This window comes from Chinchilla lanigera, unplaced genomic scaffold, assembly GCF_000276665.1.
Source record: "Chinchilla lanigera isolate Chin_1 unplaced genomic scaffold, ChiLan1.0 scaffold00041, whole genome shotgun sequence".
NCBI classification, from domain to species: domain Eukaryota; kingdom Metazoa; phylum Chordata; class Mammalia; order Rodentia; family Chinchillidae; genus Chinchilla; species Chinchilla lanigera.
In genome coordinates this window covers 6,397,392-6,416,511 of record NW_004955442.1, presented here as the reverse complement: position 1 = coordinate 6,416,511, position 19,120 = coordinate 6,397,392, and the positions used below count along the sequence as shown (strand labels likewise).

The following is a 19,120-nucleotide window of genomic DNA, read 5'->3' as shown; positions in this document are numbered from 1 at the left end:
AACCCAAAACATACAATAGATATTGGGAAAGGGAAAGGAATTGCTCAAAAGAGAAAACAACTGGGATTAGGGAAAGGAGAAAAAGAAAGAAAGAAAGAAGGGAATATATATACACAGAAGGATGGCTGGGAAAATTGCACTGCTGATGTCTAATGGTTTATTGAAAGGAACAGTGAAGACTTTATTTATTTATGTAGACCAATTTTGCATGCTTATATCTGGTAATCGGAACAACTAATTTGAAGACAACGATATCTAACATAACAACCATCGTTGAATTTCTGTCATCTTGTTTGGTGAAACTCTGTATCATTTATAATTTTTTGTTTTTATTTTTTATTCTCTTTAATGGTTTAATTAGTCTTGTATTCCAACATCTGGTAATCTAACTAACTTCAATGAAGATAAAAATATGTAATATAACAACCACTGTTAATCCTTATCATTTTGTTCAGAAACCCTGTATCATTCTTATTGTTTGCTTTTTTTGTTTTTGTCTGTGTTGTTGGCATTTTGGTATTATTCTTTTTTTAAATTCTCTTTAAAAAATATAAAGAATAAGAGAAATTACTATTAATTGAGTGCCTTGTGCATTGAGTACTTCTCAAAGCACTGTACATCTATGATTTCTAATGGTCATAGGCCTTCATTCTTCCTTTTTCTCACCTGTGGTTTTCTCACCTGTGGGCCCATGGCTCACAGCTAGGCTGGGCAAGCCTGGTATTTGTGCCTAGATGCATATACGCAACTTCAGAGCTACTCACCTTGCTTTCTGTTTTAACTCTATAAAGGAATCAGTTTTCCTAAGTAAAAGCCTACCAAGAGTTGCACTCTCATACAGATTTGAACAAACTCAAAAAAAAAAAAAAAAGTTGAGACAGTCAGGGACATTGACTGGATATTTGATGATGTTTGTTTAATTTTTAAAGTAATACTGGCTTTAGGAGTTGGCTTGTGAAAGGATTCCTTCCTATTTAGAAGTATATCCTTTCAATTCTATGGATGATATTCTAGGTCTGGAATTTACTTCAGAATGATATGAGGCCATGGAAGGGGGCATTAGTGGGTGAGGATGGAAAGGAAACAAGAGTGGCTGAGTTGAAGACCTGTATAGGAGGTACATATGATACTGTTTAGCCTCATTTTCTGTGTATTTTTAATGTTCATAAAGTTAAAAAACCAGCATACCCCTGGCAAACTAGCTAGATAATCTAAAATGCAGAGTAGAGTTACCTCTTGGGAGATGGTCTACTGTGATATTCTGATTTGGTGGCTGAAAGTGGAAGAGAATCTCACTTTACTTTTTTTTAATACTTTAAAATTTTTTATCTGAATAAAAAAAAGATACAGAATTTCAAAACAATATGATAGGAAATTAACAATATTTGTCATATTGCATACTTTACTTTTTAAATGTTGTATCCTATATCTATTCAAACAGAAAAGTAAAATTAAAAAATTGGGAAAGAAATAGAGCTCCATGAGGCTAGATAATTTTGTTATTTTTGTATATTGATATATTTCCAGCACCTAGATCATTGCCTGGTATTGAATAAATACTTGCTACATGAATGGGAATGAATCAATGCCTTTTTGTAGCCAGCACGATAGCCCTCTTGTGCTAAGAAAAAGGGACTGCCTTAGGTTGTGGTCAGCTCTGCAGAGTTTAGTAGAGATTAAATTCAGTTGTATGGCTATATTCACTCCGTGCTTGATGATATTTGGTTAATTTTTTTAAGTGTGATATTGGTTTTAGGACTTGACCATGTGATTTTAAAGACATGCTCTAAAGATAAGCAATTAATTTTCAAAGAATTGAAATTAAATAAAACAATTGAACCTAGAATTGAATATAATCTGGTTTTTGATTCTACAGTTAAATTAGAACCTCAGGAAGGATACCTTAAGTAGCCTATTGTTCTGTGATTTCTCATGGCACTGAATTTAGACAGGAATGCAGCAAAATGGAGGTTTGTTTCTTATAGAAGGCTAAACAAACTGGGTTTGACTGGGGTCATTTTGTTGAACTGTCCTAAAACAATTCTTGCTTATGGTTCACTGAGTCTGAAATGCCCCAAAATTTGGAAATTTTTTGAGCACTGACATGACACCACTATATTAGGTACTTTTCCATTGTTGAGAAAGTTGTTACACCACAACTTCAAGGAGGAGAAGTTTATTTTGGTTCACAGTTTTCAGTGGGTTCAGTCCATATTTGGCCATCTCCAAGGCAGGATGGTAGAGGGCCCTAATGAAGGAAAGCTTTTCACTACCTGGTGGTCAGGAGGCAGAGAGTGAAGTGAGGAGCTGGGGATGAGAATACACCCTTCCAAGTTACACCTGCAGGGACTTGCTCTTTCTAAGCAGGCCCTCCTTCCAAATGTGAGACATTTGGGGCACAGTGCAGATCTAAACTTTAACAACTACAAATGGAAAATTCCACACCTGACTTATGTTATGGGTGGCAGTCAAAACAGGTACACATCCAGGTGGGTGCTCTAATCCCAGCTGTTCAGGAGGTTGAAGCAGGAGAATTACAAATTCAAGGTCAGCCTTGGAAACTTAGTGAGAATGTGTGTCAAAGTAAAAAAATAAAAAGAACTGGAGATGTAGACTAGTGTTAGAGCACCCTTGGCTTCAATTCCATGTATGGTAAAATAAAAGCATTGGTCCACTAAAAATATTATTAAAAAACTACCTTCAGGCTATATGTATAAGGTACATATGAAACATAAATGCAATTCATATTTATACTTGGGTCACATCCTGAAAATATCCAATATATATCTGTAAATATTCTAAGCTCTTAAAAAAATGTGAGGGCACTTCTGTCCTTAGCATTTTAGATAGCCTTACTGGTGATGAGACTTATGCTGGGGTAGAAGGTCCCTATAGTAGTGGCCCTCAGCCATTCCTCTACCTCTCACACAAACTCAGAGAGTTTCTGAAGGCTTTCATACTTAGGGAACATTTAATGGATTGGTCAGTTCCATTAAACTCATCAAGTGTCAAGTAAAAAGGCATTTTTAGTTGATAATTTTGACAGAGATCTAAGTAATGATAAGAATGATAAATTCTACATAGTTTCTCTGTCTACAAATTAAACTCTTGTTACCTTGTTGCAAATGAATCATCCAAAGTCTAGGAGTTATTTTCTTGGGCTAGTAATAGGCTAAATTACAAAAAAATTGACATGAGGCAGATGTTAGTCAGCTTTCTGTTAGTATAACAAATACCTAAGATAGTCATCTTATAAAGAAAATGGTTAATTATGGCTGAAGTTTTGGAGGTTTTACTGTACTTGTGGCTGGCCTCTTGCTTTTGGGCCTCTGGCAAGGCAGCCCATATTGGTTGGTAGTGCATGATGAGCAGAGCCACTCACCTCAGGGCTATGGGGTGAAAAGGTGCTTAGGTCTCAGTAAGGGCACTTCCCAGGGCACTACCCAGTGGGCAAGACTTCTCACTAGGACCCACCTTTTAAAGTTTCCATCACTTCCCCACAGCATCAAGATTTGGGGGGAAGCATTAAAAAGCCAAGCTATGGTGAGAGATAAGAACTGTCTAGTTTGCTGATTCCTAAGTCTCTTCCTTGATTTATTTCACTCTTTGGCCTAGCCTGTTTGACTGCTGTGATCATTGAAGTCTATATATGATCCTAGACACACTGTGGCAAGGGATTATTATGAGCATCAGTTACAGTAGTGGAACCAGTATAGTACTCATGTTGGTATTTTGGTTGTAACATTGCCCTGTACTATGTGACCATTGGGAGAAACTGGACTCAAGTATATAAAACCTCATGTTATCATCTTTGTAATTTCCTATAAATGTGTATTTCTTCAAAATATAAATTAAATACCAAAAAGGACCTGGTCCTTTCTAGTGGTCTGAAGCTTAGTGCCTGTTGGAGTGGTCAGTGACTAGCCAAGTGTTTGAGTTTTATTCAAGAGGGACTTCGAGATATCTGAAAGTGTTAATTTCCCATAAAAGGAAACAGATTCATTGGAACAAAATCGGTTGTAGGGGGGATGTATAGCTCCTCCTGGATGTAAGGTGTCCATCCAGTGGTTTGATGTATTCACTCCAGTCTCTCATCATTTTGATAGAAATCACAATTATGTTACAGTTCTTGGTATTGCATTAGGTACGATTTTTAGATGGACTCTTAACACACTATTGAAAGATTGATTCAAACTAAAAGAAAAGCAGCTCCCTGAAATGTTTTAGTGCTGGCCACAGAGTTGAAGATGAACAAGGAAGCAGAAGCCTGGCCTGTCTGCTGAGAACAAATGAGATGAGAGACAGCGGCCAAGCACTGACACAATGCACTTGGCAGCTGGTCTAAGTGGAGCCTGCCTATTGTACCTCTTGAAAAAATGTTCTCTAGGGAACTCTGGCTAAAGTTATGCCATATAGAAAAGTATATAAGTTGCTCTCTTTCTGTAATGTTGAGATATTATGTGACTTGAATTCACATATAATTGGAAGCAGGTTGGGATGGGTGATGAGGTTCTAGTTAAAGGTTTTTGAGTAAACATGCTATATAATCTTTGCACATTGGAGAAAGACCCCCCGCCCCCACAATCTTTTTAGGACCTGTTGTTTAGTTTCAAACATTTGCTGTTTGTATCACAGATGACAAATAGTGCAGACACTGATAGAAATGTCCACGAAAGGCTGTTTAGGAGGAAGGGGCTCCTTTATGGTTTACTTTCTCTAAATGTTCCAAGATGAAAGTAGAGTGCTCAGGTGATACCTAAGTATATAGTGGTACCTGCATTTGATACTGATGCTGTTTCTTCCATAATATAGTGCAGAAAAGCAAAAATACAAAGAAAATACTGCTTTTGAAGGCTGAGGTATAGTCAGGGGCACTGAAAATAGACAAAATATTGAGTCCCAAGCCTCCTTTCCCCATGTTTTTCAGCTAAGTAAATGTGTTGCTTATGTATACCAAGGAATGATAAGTCTATCCATTAGTAGACTGACTTAGTGGCTCTCTGTGGTGAATTGTTAAATGAGACAACTTAGTTGCAGAAGAATTTATAATATGATCCTACTTTGTAAAATAAGGCATGACATGTACTTACCAGACTTTTGCACTTGGTTCTTGTGGGGAAGGGGTGAGTGGAACAGTAAATTAGGGAATAAGATCCCAAACAAACTAAAAGTTTTAAAGGGTGTGAAAGATGATTCATCTATGGAAAATTATATTTAGATTGTATGTGTGTACTGTCTCAGTTACTTTTCTTCTTGCTGAGACAAAATACCCAATGTCCAAAGTGAAAAGAGGAAAGGATTCGGTTCACAGTTTGTAGAAGTTCCAGTCCGTATTTGGCTGGCTCCATGGCTGTGTTGCATGGCAGAGGGGAAACAGTCCATGGCAGGCAAAAAACAATAAAAGGGAGCAATTGACTGAGAAGCCTTTTTCTGTTCCTTCTATCTTATCCAGGCTACCCACTTTTAGGGCAGGTAGCACTTACACCCTTAAATATAACACTCTTAATCCTAGCATCACATCCTTGATCCCAGTAGAACTATGCCAAACTAATCGGTAGGCTAATTTAGTAATCACACACCCTAGATCCAGCTGCCTCTGACTGCATGAGCCTTTGGGGGGACATCTAGCCAAACTATAACATGTACTTAGAGAGGAATGTGATAGGATGGATATCAAAATCCATTAGAGATTTATTTAAAGGCATTGAGGTTTTGCTGATTTTTACTTACGTTCTGCTTATTTTGCAGTGACAACCCCCCAACCCCTAAGCCCTTCCTGGACCTCTTCATGGTCTGGTGAAGTTTATATTTGTAATCCCAGGGGAAAGTTACTGGCGTTCCAGTCGACCACTTCCAGTGCAACCCAGGGCAAGAATAAAGACACTAATGCATATTTGTAGTTGTGGGAGCCAAGGAGTCCTAAGTCCAGTTAGAACAATGGCTAACTGGAACAAAGGCCTTGACCCAGGGCTGAACCCAGGCTTTATTAATTCATGAAGAGGGAAGTGGCTTGGAGATGAGTCACTGTGAGACTGGTGGGAAGTAAGTACATAAACTCTGTGAGCCAGGCTAGGTAGGAGGATAGTTCTCTGCAATATGGAGCAAGAGAGAGAGAGAGAGCACCCAAGAGCTGCGGAAAGTGTAATCTGCATAACAGTTTGAGGGAGTATGTAATGTTTTGTGGTCAGTGCTTCAGCTTTGATGTGTTATCTTCATGTCCTGAGACATCATAACCTCTTTTCTTGAGGCTCAATCTCAACCGAGAGGTTGGCAGGGTGGCGTCTCTTCGCCTAGCTCACACATGCTACTTGGGAGCTACAGGTGAGGCATCACTGACTTGTCCTATTGCTTTAAAGACTATAGGTCAGCACCTTGGCTAGACCCATTTGCATTGCTTAAAGCCAAATGAGGGGAGATAAGGAAAAGTCCTAGCCAGCTCTGTGCATATCAATACACAGAGGTGGGGCCAAATACTTTTCTTTCAAGGGGAGCTGTCCAGGTAGTCCTTCACACCCCCTTTTAAAAAACAACCACAGAAGAAACCCAGTCTTGAGCTTTTTTACTCATGAAGAAAGATTCTAGCTTGTTTAAAGGAACTCAAGCATAAGAACTGAAGTGGAAAGGAGGGGCAGAAACAGAATTTAGGGGAGGCAGCTCTCTTCGGGGTAGCTTGTGAAAGATCAAGTTTGAAGTCCCAAAGAGAGAAAAGCTCTTGTAGGTCTGGGTGGCGGGGAGTTGGGGGTGGGGTGGACAATGACACAAGGGTTCAGGTCTTGGCATTGTGTCTTATTGGTGACCTTGGTCAGAGACCTTATCTGTTCATCTCCTCTCCTATATGTTTCTTCTTAATGAAGGATGGATGAATGCATGCATGCATGAGTCAGTGGTCATATAAAGTCTAAGCTATATGGTAACATACTCAACAAATGATAGTTTTGCTCATATTTCATCCTCATATTTCATCCTCAGCCAACGTGTCTGGGAAGTGGAGTCAAGAGGCAGACTCTTGTTTTAGACTGGGTTCTGTGTTCTATGGTATAATTTTATATAAGGTTGGAATGGGGGATTTGGTCCACTGATGTGTTTTTTAATATGCCTTAGTTTGCTCATCTATAAAATGGGAGAGGTGTCAGTGTCTGGGAAAGAGTTAATGAGATGATGTATAAGAATTTGACATGATACCTGGCAAATAGTGTTTAATACCTGTGATAGTTGGTAAAAATATTCCCTAGGTAAATGCACAGTGAGTGCCTGGTATATGTTTCTGAAAATTGAGATACTATTGCAGAAGGCCTGACACTGAGTAGACACTTAAAAGATTGTTAGATTCAAACAGCCTGAGCATAGCTCAGGTGGTAGTGCTCCAAATTTGTGGGTAGTGGGGCCAGTTAGTCCCATTCTGAAAGGAAAATTCTTAAAGGTGTTCCACAAACATGGCTTGGTGACATGGCTTTCTTCAGTGATGATCTCTGAAATATGAGACTATATTAATATTTATAAGATGCACGTCATGTGCTTCTCTTTACATAGACCTCTCCTCTGCCCCTCTGCACGCCTAACTTGCCAAGTTTTAAATATGTTTTTTTTTTTAACATTCTTGTACCTGCAGAGAAAACGAGGTGCTTAAGGTCCAGCTGAAGAAATATGTAGGAGCTGTCCAGATGCTGAAAAGAGAAGGTCAAACAGCTGAAGGTGAGGAGACTGAGCCTAGGTGGGGAAGGGTGAGCATTTCTTTAACCCCTGTGCCTGGCACACAGCAGGGGGTTAAGCACATATGTACATGAGTTAGAAAAATGGTACTGGGAGGGATTCCAGAAAATTTATTAGATAGAAAACCCTGTTATGCATTTTTGGTAAATAAAAACTGATACTCTAAGATTCCTAAAAATTTATTAGCATAAATTTATGTACTTAGCATATCATTTGTGTACTTAGGAAATTTTATGGGTAGAAATTTTGAGATACTTGCGTGGTAGGGAGTCTTATGACATGACTAAGTCACATCAGGTGAGGGGTGTGGCCACAGAATGACAGAATGGAGGGATGGTTAAGTTTTTTTAACCTGTGTGCCTCCATTTTCTCATCGTAAAATGGGGTAGTTGACAGCATCTACCTGATGAGACAGTCTGTGTAAACATCTTAGCATAATGCCTACCTTTGAGTAAGTACTGAATAATGTTTAGCTAATTATTATTCATATTATTAATCAGAACCACAAGTAAACAGAAGAGTAAACACTTACCTGACAGATATCTCTAACAAGGTGCTGCAATGCATTTGTTTGTCATGATTCTCCTAAAATGTCCTTCAGATCAGTGTGACAAAGGGATCTTTAACTTTGGTGAGTGTCTTGTGGTCCTCAGCTGACTGACCATAACAGAATCTTCTTTAAAAAGGATGGGCATTTTAACAAAAGATAGATGTGCCATGATTGTAGGTCTGCCCTTGAGTTCAGGCTCCCTTCACTTTCTAGAGCTCTTTTTTTGGCTGTGTGAGTGGCAATGTGGGAATTTTCTGAAACAGCAAAGGAAGTTCACAGCTATAGCACCCAGTGTATAATAAATAGGTGTTATTTTTTATGTGTTGGTGACAGGATTGGAGTCTGGATATGGCTTGCATAAAGATGTAAATTTTCTGTAAGGCTTCTGTATTTCATATGATCTCTGTGTGACAAGGATGAACATATCAGCAGAGCTTTTTTAATCATATGCCTTGCTGAATACATGTTTGGTTTGTTGCTGTAACAGTTTTGGGCCTTCTAGTACAGCATTAATCACAGCTTCCTCTCTAGACTTACAGGACTTTTTGTACACATGTTGCTATTACGGCCCTGAATTCATTTTATTGTGCAGAGATATGTATGTTTTGGTTTTCTAACTTTTTGTTTTTCATCTTATTGCCCAGTGATAGGGTTTGTTTTGGCAGTGCTAGGGACTGAACCCAGAGCTTTGTGCATATCATGCAAGTTACTTTGCTACTGAGCTATGTCCCTAGCCTTTCACTACATATGTTGAATAGTATTTGTTCATTCTTTTATCCTTCTAAGTAAGTTTAAGTGTATATTCATCTGACTCAGTAACTATGATGAATTAGGTATTTTTCCTCCATTTTAAAGTTTTTTATTGGAAGCCCAAGAGAGCCAACAGGGCTTGTACATGTCTCTAGCATGCAAAGAAACCCTGGCTATTTCTCTTCATATTCTGGTTCTTTGTATTATAAAGTTTTTAAACTTTAATGTGAAGATGAGTTGCCTGGGGAGCTTATTAAATATGCCTCTTTGCCAGCCCCTGTCTCTGGGAATCTGGCTCTGTGATAGGGCTCGAGATTAGTGTATCTTGACATGTGACTCTAAGGCATGCGACGTGAGGACTGTGCCTTTTGTGAAATCTGTACTTACACAACTTTGACGTGGTACAATAAAAAATTTAAATCTAGGAAGAAAGAAGCATTGTTTGTCTTGTTTTTTTTTTTTGGAGTGCAGGCCTCCCTCTGTAGCCCAGGTTAGCCTTGAAGCCTCCCTAGTGCTGGAATACAATATACACCACTTCTCAAACCCCAACACTGTGAGATACAGTTCTGAGTTAGAGGATTTTTGGAGTGATCTTCCCCAAATGCACACAGAGCCTATGGAGAAGGGTTTCTTATGGCAGTGAAAATTCCATTTCCTCAGATACAGCTTGAATTCTCTGAGCCAAAGCAGGATGTGAGTCTTTTTAGGATGCAGTTGAGGTAGCTCTTAAATGGAGTGCAGCTAATTAAGCATATTCCACTATTCTACGTATCTTGAGCCTCTTACTGCTCTTTGTGTAATTCAAGACCATGCCACCATCCCCGCAAGTCCTCCTTTAGCACAAGGTTTTTAGGAAAACCCTCAAGTGTTGCAGGTACCAGATGTCCTGTTGTTGCTTCCCTAGTCCTGAAGTTCATTCCTCTTCACAAATGATAATGAGCACCAGCTATGTGTCATGCACCGTGAAGCAGCCTTATTCAAAGGCAACTCTTTCTTCTGGTTTGATCATTACACATTGCACACATGTGTCAGATTATCAGATTATACCTCAAGAATGTTGTCCGCAGCGGGGGTCCTGGGACAGTGGAGTAGGTTGCTGAGAGACTGAAAAAAGTACTCAGAGTCAGCTTTTGAGAGACAAAGTTTAAGGTTTGCTAACGGGTATTATCAGCAAGGATAGAGTTAATTGATGCCAACAGGGAAGGAGATCCAGGAGAAGCAGGTAGGAGTCCAACAGCTCCACTTGGAAGGTGCACAAAGGGTGCATACTCAGCAGTAGCCCCATTCAGGAAAATTGCAGAAGGCGTGCACACTCAACAACAGCACTGGCTGGGACTTTTCTCTTGTTGCTGAGACAAAATATCTGACCCCCAAAATTAAGGAAGGAAAGGTTTATTTAGCTTACGGTTTGTAGAGGTTTCAGTCCATACTCAGCTGGCTCCAAGGCAGAGTGGCACATAGCAGAGGGCAATTGTTCATGGTGGCAGAAAACAGCAAAAGCAACAAGAGCAAAAAGGGAGGAGTGGCAGCAAGCAGGCTCTTGCTCTCCCTTACATATGCAAACTATCCACCCCAGGGTGGGTGTAGCACTCACATGCATAATCCCAGCGATGGATCATGGATCAATCATAAATTCTAAAAGCCCACCCCATGACTGCATGAGGCTTTGGGGGGACATCCAGACACAAACCATAACAACAGGTGTCACCCAGCAAGTCTGTGAGAAGTGTATACTTAACAGCAGCACCCTTTGGGAGGTCCAGTGGTAGTGGGCTGAACAAGCATTCACCAGAAAGTATTCCGAGTGTCTGTTGGCAGCTGGCTGGACTACAGCACTTATTGGTGCTCTGATTGTACCCAGGGGTTTTATAGATTGAACTACATAAGCAGTGACATCATTGCCTTGTTCCATCATCTATGACCAGTATTTCACGGACTTAGCATATGGGCAGGAAGGTAGGTTCTACAGATAGTACATTTGCCCAGTTCTCAGTGTCCCTCAGATGATATTTATCTGGGAAGTCCTGTCCCTGTCTGTTTGCAGTGTCCCCTCGATTTGGCAAGAGTCTTGGGAACACAAAGGGAGTGTTTCAGGGGCAGGGTGCTAAATGCCATAGTTTTTCTTAGGGATAGTATAATGTGTGCAGTTATTTTGTCAATTTAAAAATAGTCTTAAAAAAGCAACACTTTCTAATGTTGCATACTAGCCTTTGAAGAATTTTTTAAATCTAGTTTCAAGTGATGTCATCTATTTTCTAAGAGATTGGCATTTATTTCTTAACCCCAAATTGTTATGCCTCAGTGTTTGAAATCTTTGACTACAAACTGGCTGGGCTGTGGTGGCTCTCAGTGTCTTGGAGTTGGAGGAGCCAGGGCAGGAAGAGGTTAAAGAAAGAGAAATCCCTTCTGGACCTATGGTGTCCTTGGCTCCTGATATAGGGGATGGACATAAAAATGCCTTCTGGCTTGCCAAATTCTATTTAAAAGTCCTTTGTATCTTTTGGCAGGAAATTGTGTATAAAACTGTGACTTCATTGGTGGGGAAAAGAATGAAAGAAACCACTGAAGCCCCAGTTGTCTTCAGAGGTGGATGGATTCCTGTAGGCTGTTCTGAGACCATCACCTTCATTATTGCATTTTGTTTTGGAAAAATGCCTCAAGGATTAAAAAAATGAACTTAAAATTAACTTCTAGAATAGGTTGTTAACAACCTTTAAATTTACAGATATCAAATTTCAGATTTCCATTCTCTTCCTCTTTATGAGTCTTTCTAAGAAAATCATGTTGCAACTAACAACTATGGGGTAGAATTTTAGGTGCCTTTATTAATAAAAAAAAATATATATAGATATTTAAATTCCTGATGTAACTCAAAGTGAGAGTGGGTAACTTGGCATTCCAGCACTGTTTTTCCTTGGTAAGATTAGAAGTTTGCTGAAAGCACAGGCCTCCCTTTGTGTTTAGATGTCTCACTGAAGCTAGCTGTCTTTGTGCTTTTCCCCAGGATCAGAGCTGTGGCAGGAGAGTCCTTGTTCCCTAGGAACTAGCGCGGCAGTTAAATTTCTGTTGTAACTCTCTTACTGGACACCACAGATCAATGAGTTTGGGTGCCCCTTCTCTGCTGCAGGAAGCCAGTGGAGGGCAGTTTCACCTCAGTGCAAGAGCAGGAGGTCACTCTCCAAATTCATGTTACCATTCCAGGCTTATTGCTGAATTTTGAAACAAGGTGTATGGCAAGTTGGCTTCTGGTCTGCAGAGGCTTCCTGGTGGTTCACTTCAGGGCTTGGGGAGCAGGGGAATCTCCTCAGGCTTAGACACTGGGTGGCTTCTGTGGATAGGGCCAGCTTATTGTCTTAAGAATGGATTCACGTTAGCCCAGCACTCAGAGATACATAGACAGGAGCATTTTGGGTCACAGTAATGAGCCATGGAACTGCTGGATAGCCTGGTGTTCAGGCCTGTTCTTCCTCTGGGCCAATCTGTGAGAATCCAGAGGCCCATCTGTTGGCTGCTGGTAAGTTGGGATGGGGCAACTGGTGACATCCATCGCTTGGAGAGAAAAAGATCTTTAGGTCTAGTAAGCCCTTACTTGGAGGGTCAACTTTTGGATTTTTACATGGCCATGTTTCTAGCTTATAGCTTATCACAGAGCTCCTTAGGTCTGCTCAGGGAAACATGGCCCTCGTTGTGTCAGGTGTAAGTGGATATTGAGAAGATAGGGCAGCTGTTACCATGAGATATGCTTACCATATAATAAATGACCACCTCTTTTTTTCAGGGGTGTCTGGTGGTACTGGGGATTGGACAATAGGGCCTTTCCACTGAGTTACATCCCCAGCCCTTAAAAACCATTTATTTTTTATTTTTTAATTTTAGGGTAGGGTCTCATTAAATTGCCCAGGCGAGGCTAAAGCTTGTGATCCTCCTGCCTCACCTTCCCAAGTGAGATTACAGGCTTGTGCCACCAGGCTTGGCATGATTGTTTCAATTTATGATGAATCATGGCTCTTTTCTCTTCACCTTGAGTTCTCTATGAGAAACAGATACAGGAATCGGACAAATAGAGATCAGAATAACACTTTTGTTACTGACCGTGGGTTGGAGAAACAGATACAGGAAACAGATACAGGAATCTATGAGAAATAGATACAGGAATCGGACAAATAGAGATCAGAATAACACTTTTGTTACTGACCGTGGGTTGGAGACTCTGGCCTAAGCTGTAGCCTGAGTCACATGCTTGGTGCACTGCTTTCCAGGTTGAGTCCCCAGATGTCCTCTCTCATCTTCCCCTTGTGAGGCATTGTTGGGTCTTCAGAATTACCTCTCTCTCACTGGGGACCAAAAGGGAAGAAAGTCCATAGGGCATGTCATTTTTTAATACCTCAACTCTACCTAATTGAGAAGCTCACACTCCAGTACAAATTGGGGAATGAAGTTGGGAAGACTATTATGGTTTAGGTCTCCTCAGGGAAACATGGCCCTTGGATGGAGGTCCTTTGCTAACAGCTAGGATGCCTGCAGCTGCTGATTTGGGTCCTGTAGGAGCTATTGGATCAGCCGGGCTGGGCAGCCCTGTGGTGTAGTGAGTGGAGGCCCCTCTGTTGCACCTGACCATCTGGAGCAAAGGTGGTTCAGTGGAAGGAAGGCTGATTTTCCTGGGCTGTGCTGCTGTCTCCTGTGATTTTACTTCATCCTGGACCTTCCATATACCCCTTGAAAATGGCTGCCTTAACTACACACTGCTCACTCCCCATCCTTTTTGCCTGTCACAGTGGATGTTAGTAGGTTAGTGGCTTTGGTGGTGAAGATACCCAGGACTTCCCTGAGCACCTGACTTATCTGTGACCTTCCATGCCATAGTTTCTTTCTCTGTAAAGTGGAGATAGTAGTAGTACCTTCCTCATAGGCAGAAGATGAGATGAATTATTACATGGAAGGCCCTTAGAATAGTGCCAGGCATGTAGTAGGGGCTCAATAAATGTTAGCAATGATGTCTGTCTATCTGTCTATCTGTCTATCTATCTATCTATTGTCTTTTTGAGACAGGGTCTCACTATGCAGTTCAGGCTGGCTTTGAGCTCAGTTTGTAGTCCAAGCTGGTCTCAAACTTGCAACAATCCTCCTGTCTCAACCTCCCAAGTGTTGGGATTACAGGCATGCACCACCATGCCTGGCTGTACTTTTAATTTTTTTTTTTTTTTTATGTAGTCTAGGCTGACCTTGAATGCTCAATGATCCTCTTGCCTCAGCCTTCTGAGTGCTGGGATTATAGGTATGTGCCACCATGCATAGCTGGTGATCACTGTTCTTATTTTTACTTTTTACCTCCCAGAGTCACTTTTTCTACTTACAAAATTAAGATTAAAATAGTAAATACTGTGTGGTGTTGCTGTGGGGATTAAATGTGAAATGACATAATTCAGATTACATACTGGGATCAGAGTCTGTGATCTAGAAAACACTGTGGTGGACAGAATAATAGTCCCCTAAAGAGGTCCATGTTCTAATCCCCAGAGCCTGTGACTGTGTCACCTTACATGGCAAAAGGTACTTCTCATATGTGATCGAGTTAAAAGATTTTGATGTGGGGAGATTATTCTGAATTGTCCAAGTGTTCCCAGTGTGATCCTAGTGTCCTTATATAAAAGGGAGGTAGGAGAGTCAGAGATGAAGGAACCATGACACTGAAACAGAGGTTGGAGTAATGCACTCAGAACATGAATGTAGGGCCACAAGCCAAGGAATGCAAGTGGCCACCAGAAACTGGAAAAATCAAGGAAGCAGAGTGTCTGCTATTCTCTCAGGAAGGGAACCCAGCCCTGCTGACAACTTTATTGTAGCTTATTAAGGCCCATGCTAGACTGCTGACCTCCTGAAATTTATCTATCTATCTATCTGTCTATTTATCTTTTTTGAGGCAGGGTCTCACTATGCAGTTCAGGCTGGCCTTGAGCTCACTTTGTAGCCCAGGCTGGTCTTGAACTCACAAAGATCCTCCTGCCTCAGCCTCTCAAGTGTTGGAATTACAGGCATGTGCTACCATGTCCAGCCTGAACTTTAAAATAATGAATCTATGTTGTTTTAGGCCATTGGGTTTGTGGTAATTTGGTATAGGGACTCCAGGAAACTGTTACAAATATGAACTTCAATTTAGCTATTCATTTTATCTTTAACAGGTATGGAGATCATCTTCATCATCATCTTATAGAGCTTGTGGTGGGAGGCTGGTGTTTTGAAGGTTGGGTTTTGTGGTCAGAAGCCCCTCAGGGCATACACCTGGGCCTCAGAGGAGAAGCGTGGCCTTTGAATTGCAGCCTCACTAGGTCAGGAAAGTCTGCTCACCCCTCCTATCAGCCCATGTATAGTGTGCTTTTCTGGCCAAGGGAGGAATTCCTTGCCCTTGTCACATGCTTGCTCCATTGGGCTTGCTAGTGCCAGCCCAATATTCCCCTCACCAGCCTGCTGTTGATATGGGAGGTGAAGTGTGCAGAGTGGTGTGGTATGGCCCCACTCCCAGGGACCCTTGGTGCCATTCTGTGGGCATGGTCCTTGTTTGTGTGTGCAGCCGGGGAGGCTGGCCTCTGATGCTTCCACAGTGGGACATTCTTAGGAGCTCTTTTCTGCAGAAGAGAACCTTGCTACATGTTTGGTTTCTCCTGACTCTGATGAAGAACATTTACCTGAGAACTGGAGCTTGTTTATACAAAAGAAGAGATTTCCTGCTAGGGGTAGTCACATTTAGGATTCCACAAGGGATGGATTGGTCATTTTCATATGGTTTGTGTTGGCTCCTGTACACCTGTGTGGAATGGACATTTGTGGCTTCACAATGGCTGCAGTTGCCATTTGTCCAGTGTCCTGACTCACTGTAAGCCTGTGGTGGAGGTGCAGCTCCCTCCTTGGCACAGTGCTCAGCTAGGCTGGCTCTAGCTAGAGCTTGGCTTTAGCAGGCAACCAACAGTTTTTCTCTCCTTTTGGGCCTGCTGTAGCCAGCTCATCTCCACGTGGAGCTAAGAAGGAGATCAGTACACAGGAAGAGATGGTGCCCTGTGAGGCAGAGAGAAACCAAGTTCTGATCATGTTTCTGGGGCCTTGGAACCCAGCCATGCCTGACTTGTTGGTTATATGAATGATAGTTCCATTAACCTCTCTGCTCCTCTTTTCAGGCATGAGTTGGATTTCCAAGCTTGAGTTGAATTTCCAAACTGTTGCTTCCTCACTGGTGAAGCTCTATTTTGTCCTTGTAAAGAGCTCTTATTCCACTGGACTCTGTGTCTTTCCATGTGGAGAACATCTGCTTCTGGGTTGTGAAGGTCTTCCTTCCATCCTTGCTTGCTTAGAATATTCTGTTGTCAACATCTGACCTGTCTACCCTGGTCCTTTTCTGCAGTGATGGCTGTTAAAAGTCTTGAGCTCTGTTCTTAGCTGTGATATCTCAGCTATAGGCTTAGGGGGAGAGGGAGGAGAAAAGGCTTGTTGCTGGTGGCATTTGGAGTAATCAGTAAGAACAGGATACAGACTGAAAGGGAAGCTTGGGAACAATTGAAAAAGTTTGTTTTCAGAAACAAGTAGAACAATGGGAAATTGCCCCTCTCTGGTGGGTTATATCTTTGCTGGTGTGGCATGTTCAGCGATCTCTGACCCACACCTGTGTGTACTTCCTGTCCTCATAGGGTTGTCACTCACCCTGGGCCTCCTGGAATGTGGCAGGGTGGATTACTAGCCTGTTTCCATGGAGGACAGTCATGGGCTAACTGGTTCCAGGATCCTACCCTGTTTTTGGGTGGTCTGCTGGTAACTGTATCCTGCAGGCTTCAGGGCATCTCCATTGGGTGGCCTGCTGCTCTCACCCACTGTATGCAGCAGCTCAGATATCTGTCTTTGAGGCTGGCTTCTTTGGTTGCAAGGAAGAGCAGTCTACCAAAGCTGGCTGGCTGCACATGTATCTGGCTTCAGTGGGACATTTACAGAACTGTATAGAAACAAATCAGGTCTAATCATACCACTGTTTAAAACTCTTTAATGCTTTTCCATTCCAGAATTTTTGCTGATGGCCTTCAGTCCTTTCTAGATTTCCAACCTCATTTCTTGCCATGCTGCCCCTCCCTCTCTCAGCCACATTGGCTTTTAGGCTGTTGCTCAGATCTGCCAGTCTGGTTTCTCCCTCTTGGTCTTTGTACTTGCTGCCCCTCTGCTGGAATGCCTTCCCCAGTGTCTGCATGTCAGTATCTATCTTGTCATGCTGGCCTGTGTTCACATGTTAGCACCTCTCCCAGACTACTTTGTCTCAGGTTGTGCCCTCGCACAATTCCATCACGGTGCTTTCTCTTCACACAAAGTATTTATCAGTAACTCACAGTGTCAAAGTTGTTATTTCCTTACTTGCTTAGTGAGTGTTCTTCACCCTGTAGCGTATAATCCACAAGAGCAGGGATCTTGCCTGGCATTTTCCATGTGTTATCCGTGGCATGTGCTCCATACATACTTATCATGTAAGTGAATATATATTTAGCAGGAGCCTTTGCAGGATCTACCCTTGTGGCATTTAGAAGACTGCAGATCCACTGTAGCTGTGGAGAGCTTAGCAATGGATGAATTCACAGACCTTGATTCTGATACCATAGAATAATGTGCTATTGCCCCACCTAATTCTTTAAAATTTATTTTTATTTGTACACATTTGCCATATATAATGATCACATTCATCATAGGAAATTTATACCTGTGCATAATGTGTTTTAATTATTTTTTTCTCTGTGCCCCTCTTCTCCATCCCTTCTTCCCCTCCCCATTTACAAAAGCTTTGTTTCCATTTTTTCTCTTCCCATTCTTTTTTAAATCCCCTTTCACGTCCTTCCCTTCTCCCACCAGCTCCCTGTTCCCCTGTCCATTTAAACATGTTCCTCCTGCTTCCCAGTATTTATTATCCATTTTGCTCCCTATTTTCTCTCTGGGTTTCTCACAAGAGAAGCAACGTGATATTTAAACTTGTGTGTCTGATTTATTTCATCTAACATTGCGGTCTCGAGGTTTACCCATTTACCTACAAATGACTCAGGTTTTCCTTCTTTATGTACTCCCCTATAATTTCTCTTTCAGTCCTGCCTCCACCAGATAGTTGTGATTATGAATAATCCTGCTCCTTGTGACCACAGCTAGCACTTGACTTTGATTCCACTATGGTTTCATCGTTCGAAGCTCTTTTGATTACAAAATCATGAAATTCAATGTAATCTGGCTTTAGCAATAAAAGGGAAGCCCAAGAGTATCTGGTTTCAGGGGTAGTTTGATCCAGAAGCTCAAACAATATTATAAGGACTTGACACCCCCTCCCCAACAACACATGTACCCCTGTGCTGCCGTGTTGGCATTGATGTGTTGGCAAATGTTTAACAACCAGTCCTCTGAAAAAAAGAAAGGCCCTAATTTAGAGTGTTTGCTGATTTCCGTGGTGTTAATGCTCCTGCTGTGGTTGATTTCAAATTGCCAACACGATGTCACTGAGTGCAGCGTTGGGAACGGCTGTGCATGCTTTCCTCCTGTGAGCCCATCTGCCCCGGCTCCTACAGCATGCTGTGTGCTGGCTCATTTTCAGCCAGGTTCTCTCTTTGTGCTGGCAAGGGGCCGTCAGCAGTGTAGGATTGGGCTTCCAGAAACCACAGTGGAGGGGAGAGCTGCTCTTCTCCCTGAGTTTCCTTGTGAGCTACTATGAATTTCCATGGAGTAGAGCAGTGGTTCTCAAGATTCACTTTGGATTGAGTAGTCCGGAGCGCTTTAACAAATCTCATTTTTGAGCTCCACTCATACCAGCCCCTCCCAAACCCATTCAATCAGAAGCAGGACCCAGGAATGAGGACTTTTTGCAGCTTCCTAGATGACTTCAGTGCACAGGTTGAAGTGTGTTACGGCTTGGACATACAGTGAACCCCAGATGCTCATTGTGTTCGATGCTTGGTTCTCAATGCAGCAACCTTAAAGGTGGAACCTTGGGGACATTGTAGAATCATGGGGACACCAGTGTCATCAGTGGATCAATCAATTAATGAGTTCATAGCTGAATGGGCGACGAGGTAGGGCCTCGTTGAAGGAAGTGAGTCATGTGGGTGT

General features: G+C 41.8%; 1 protein-coding gene across 2 annotated transcripts in view; it reads left to right on the top strand.

The window, feature by feature from the left end:
* Snx29 (sorting nexin 29) overlaps positions 1–19,120 on the top strand; it is a 525,079-nt gene that overhangs the window by 190,929 nt on the left and 315,030 nt on the right. For both annotated transcript variants that reach the window (XM_013517836.1, XM_005391150.2), the window contains exon 14: positions 7,610–7,692. In XM_013517836.1, the coding sequence (XP_013373290.1) occupies positions 7,610–7,692 (83 nt within the window). The remainder of the gene's footprint in view (positions 1–7,609; positions 7,693–19,120) is intronic.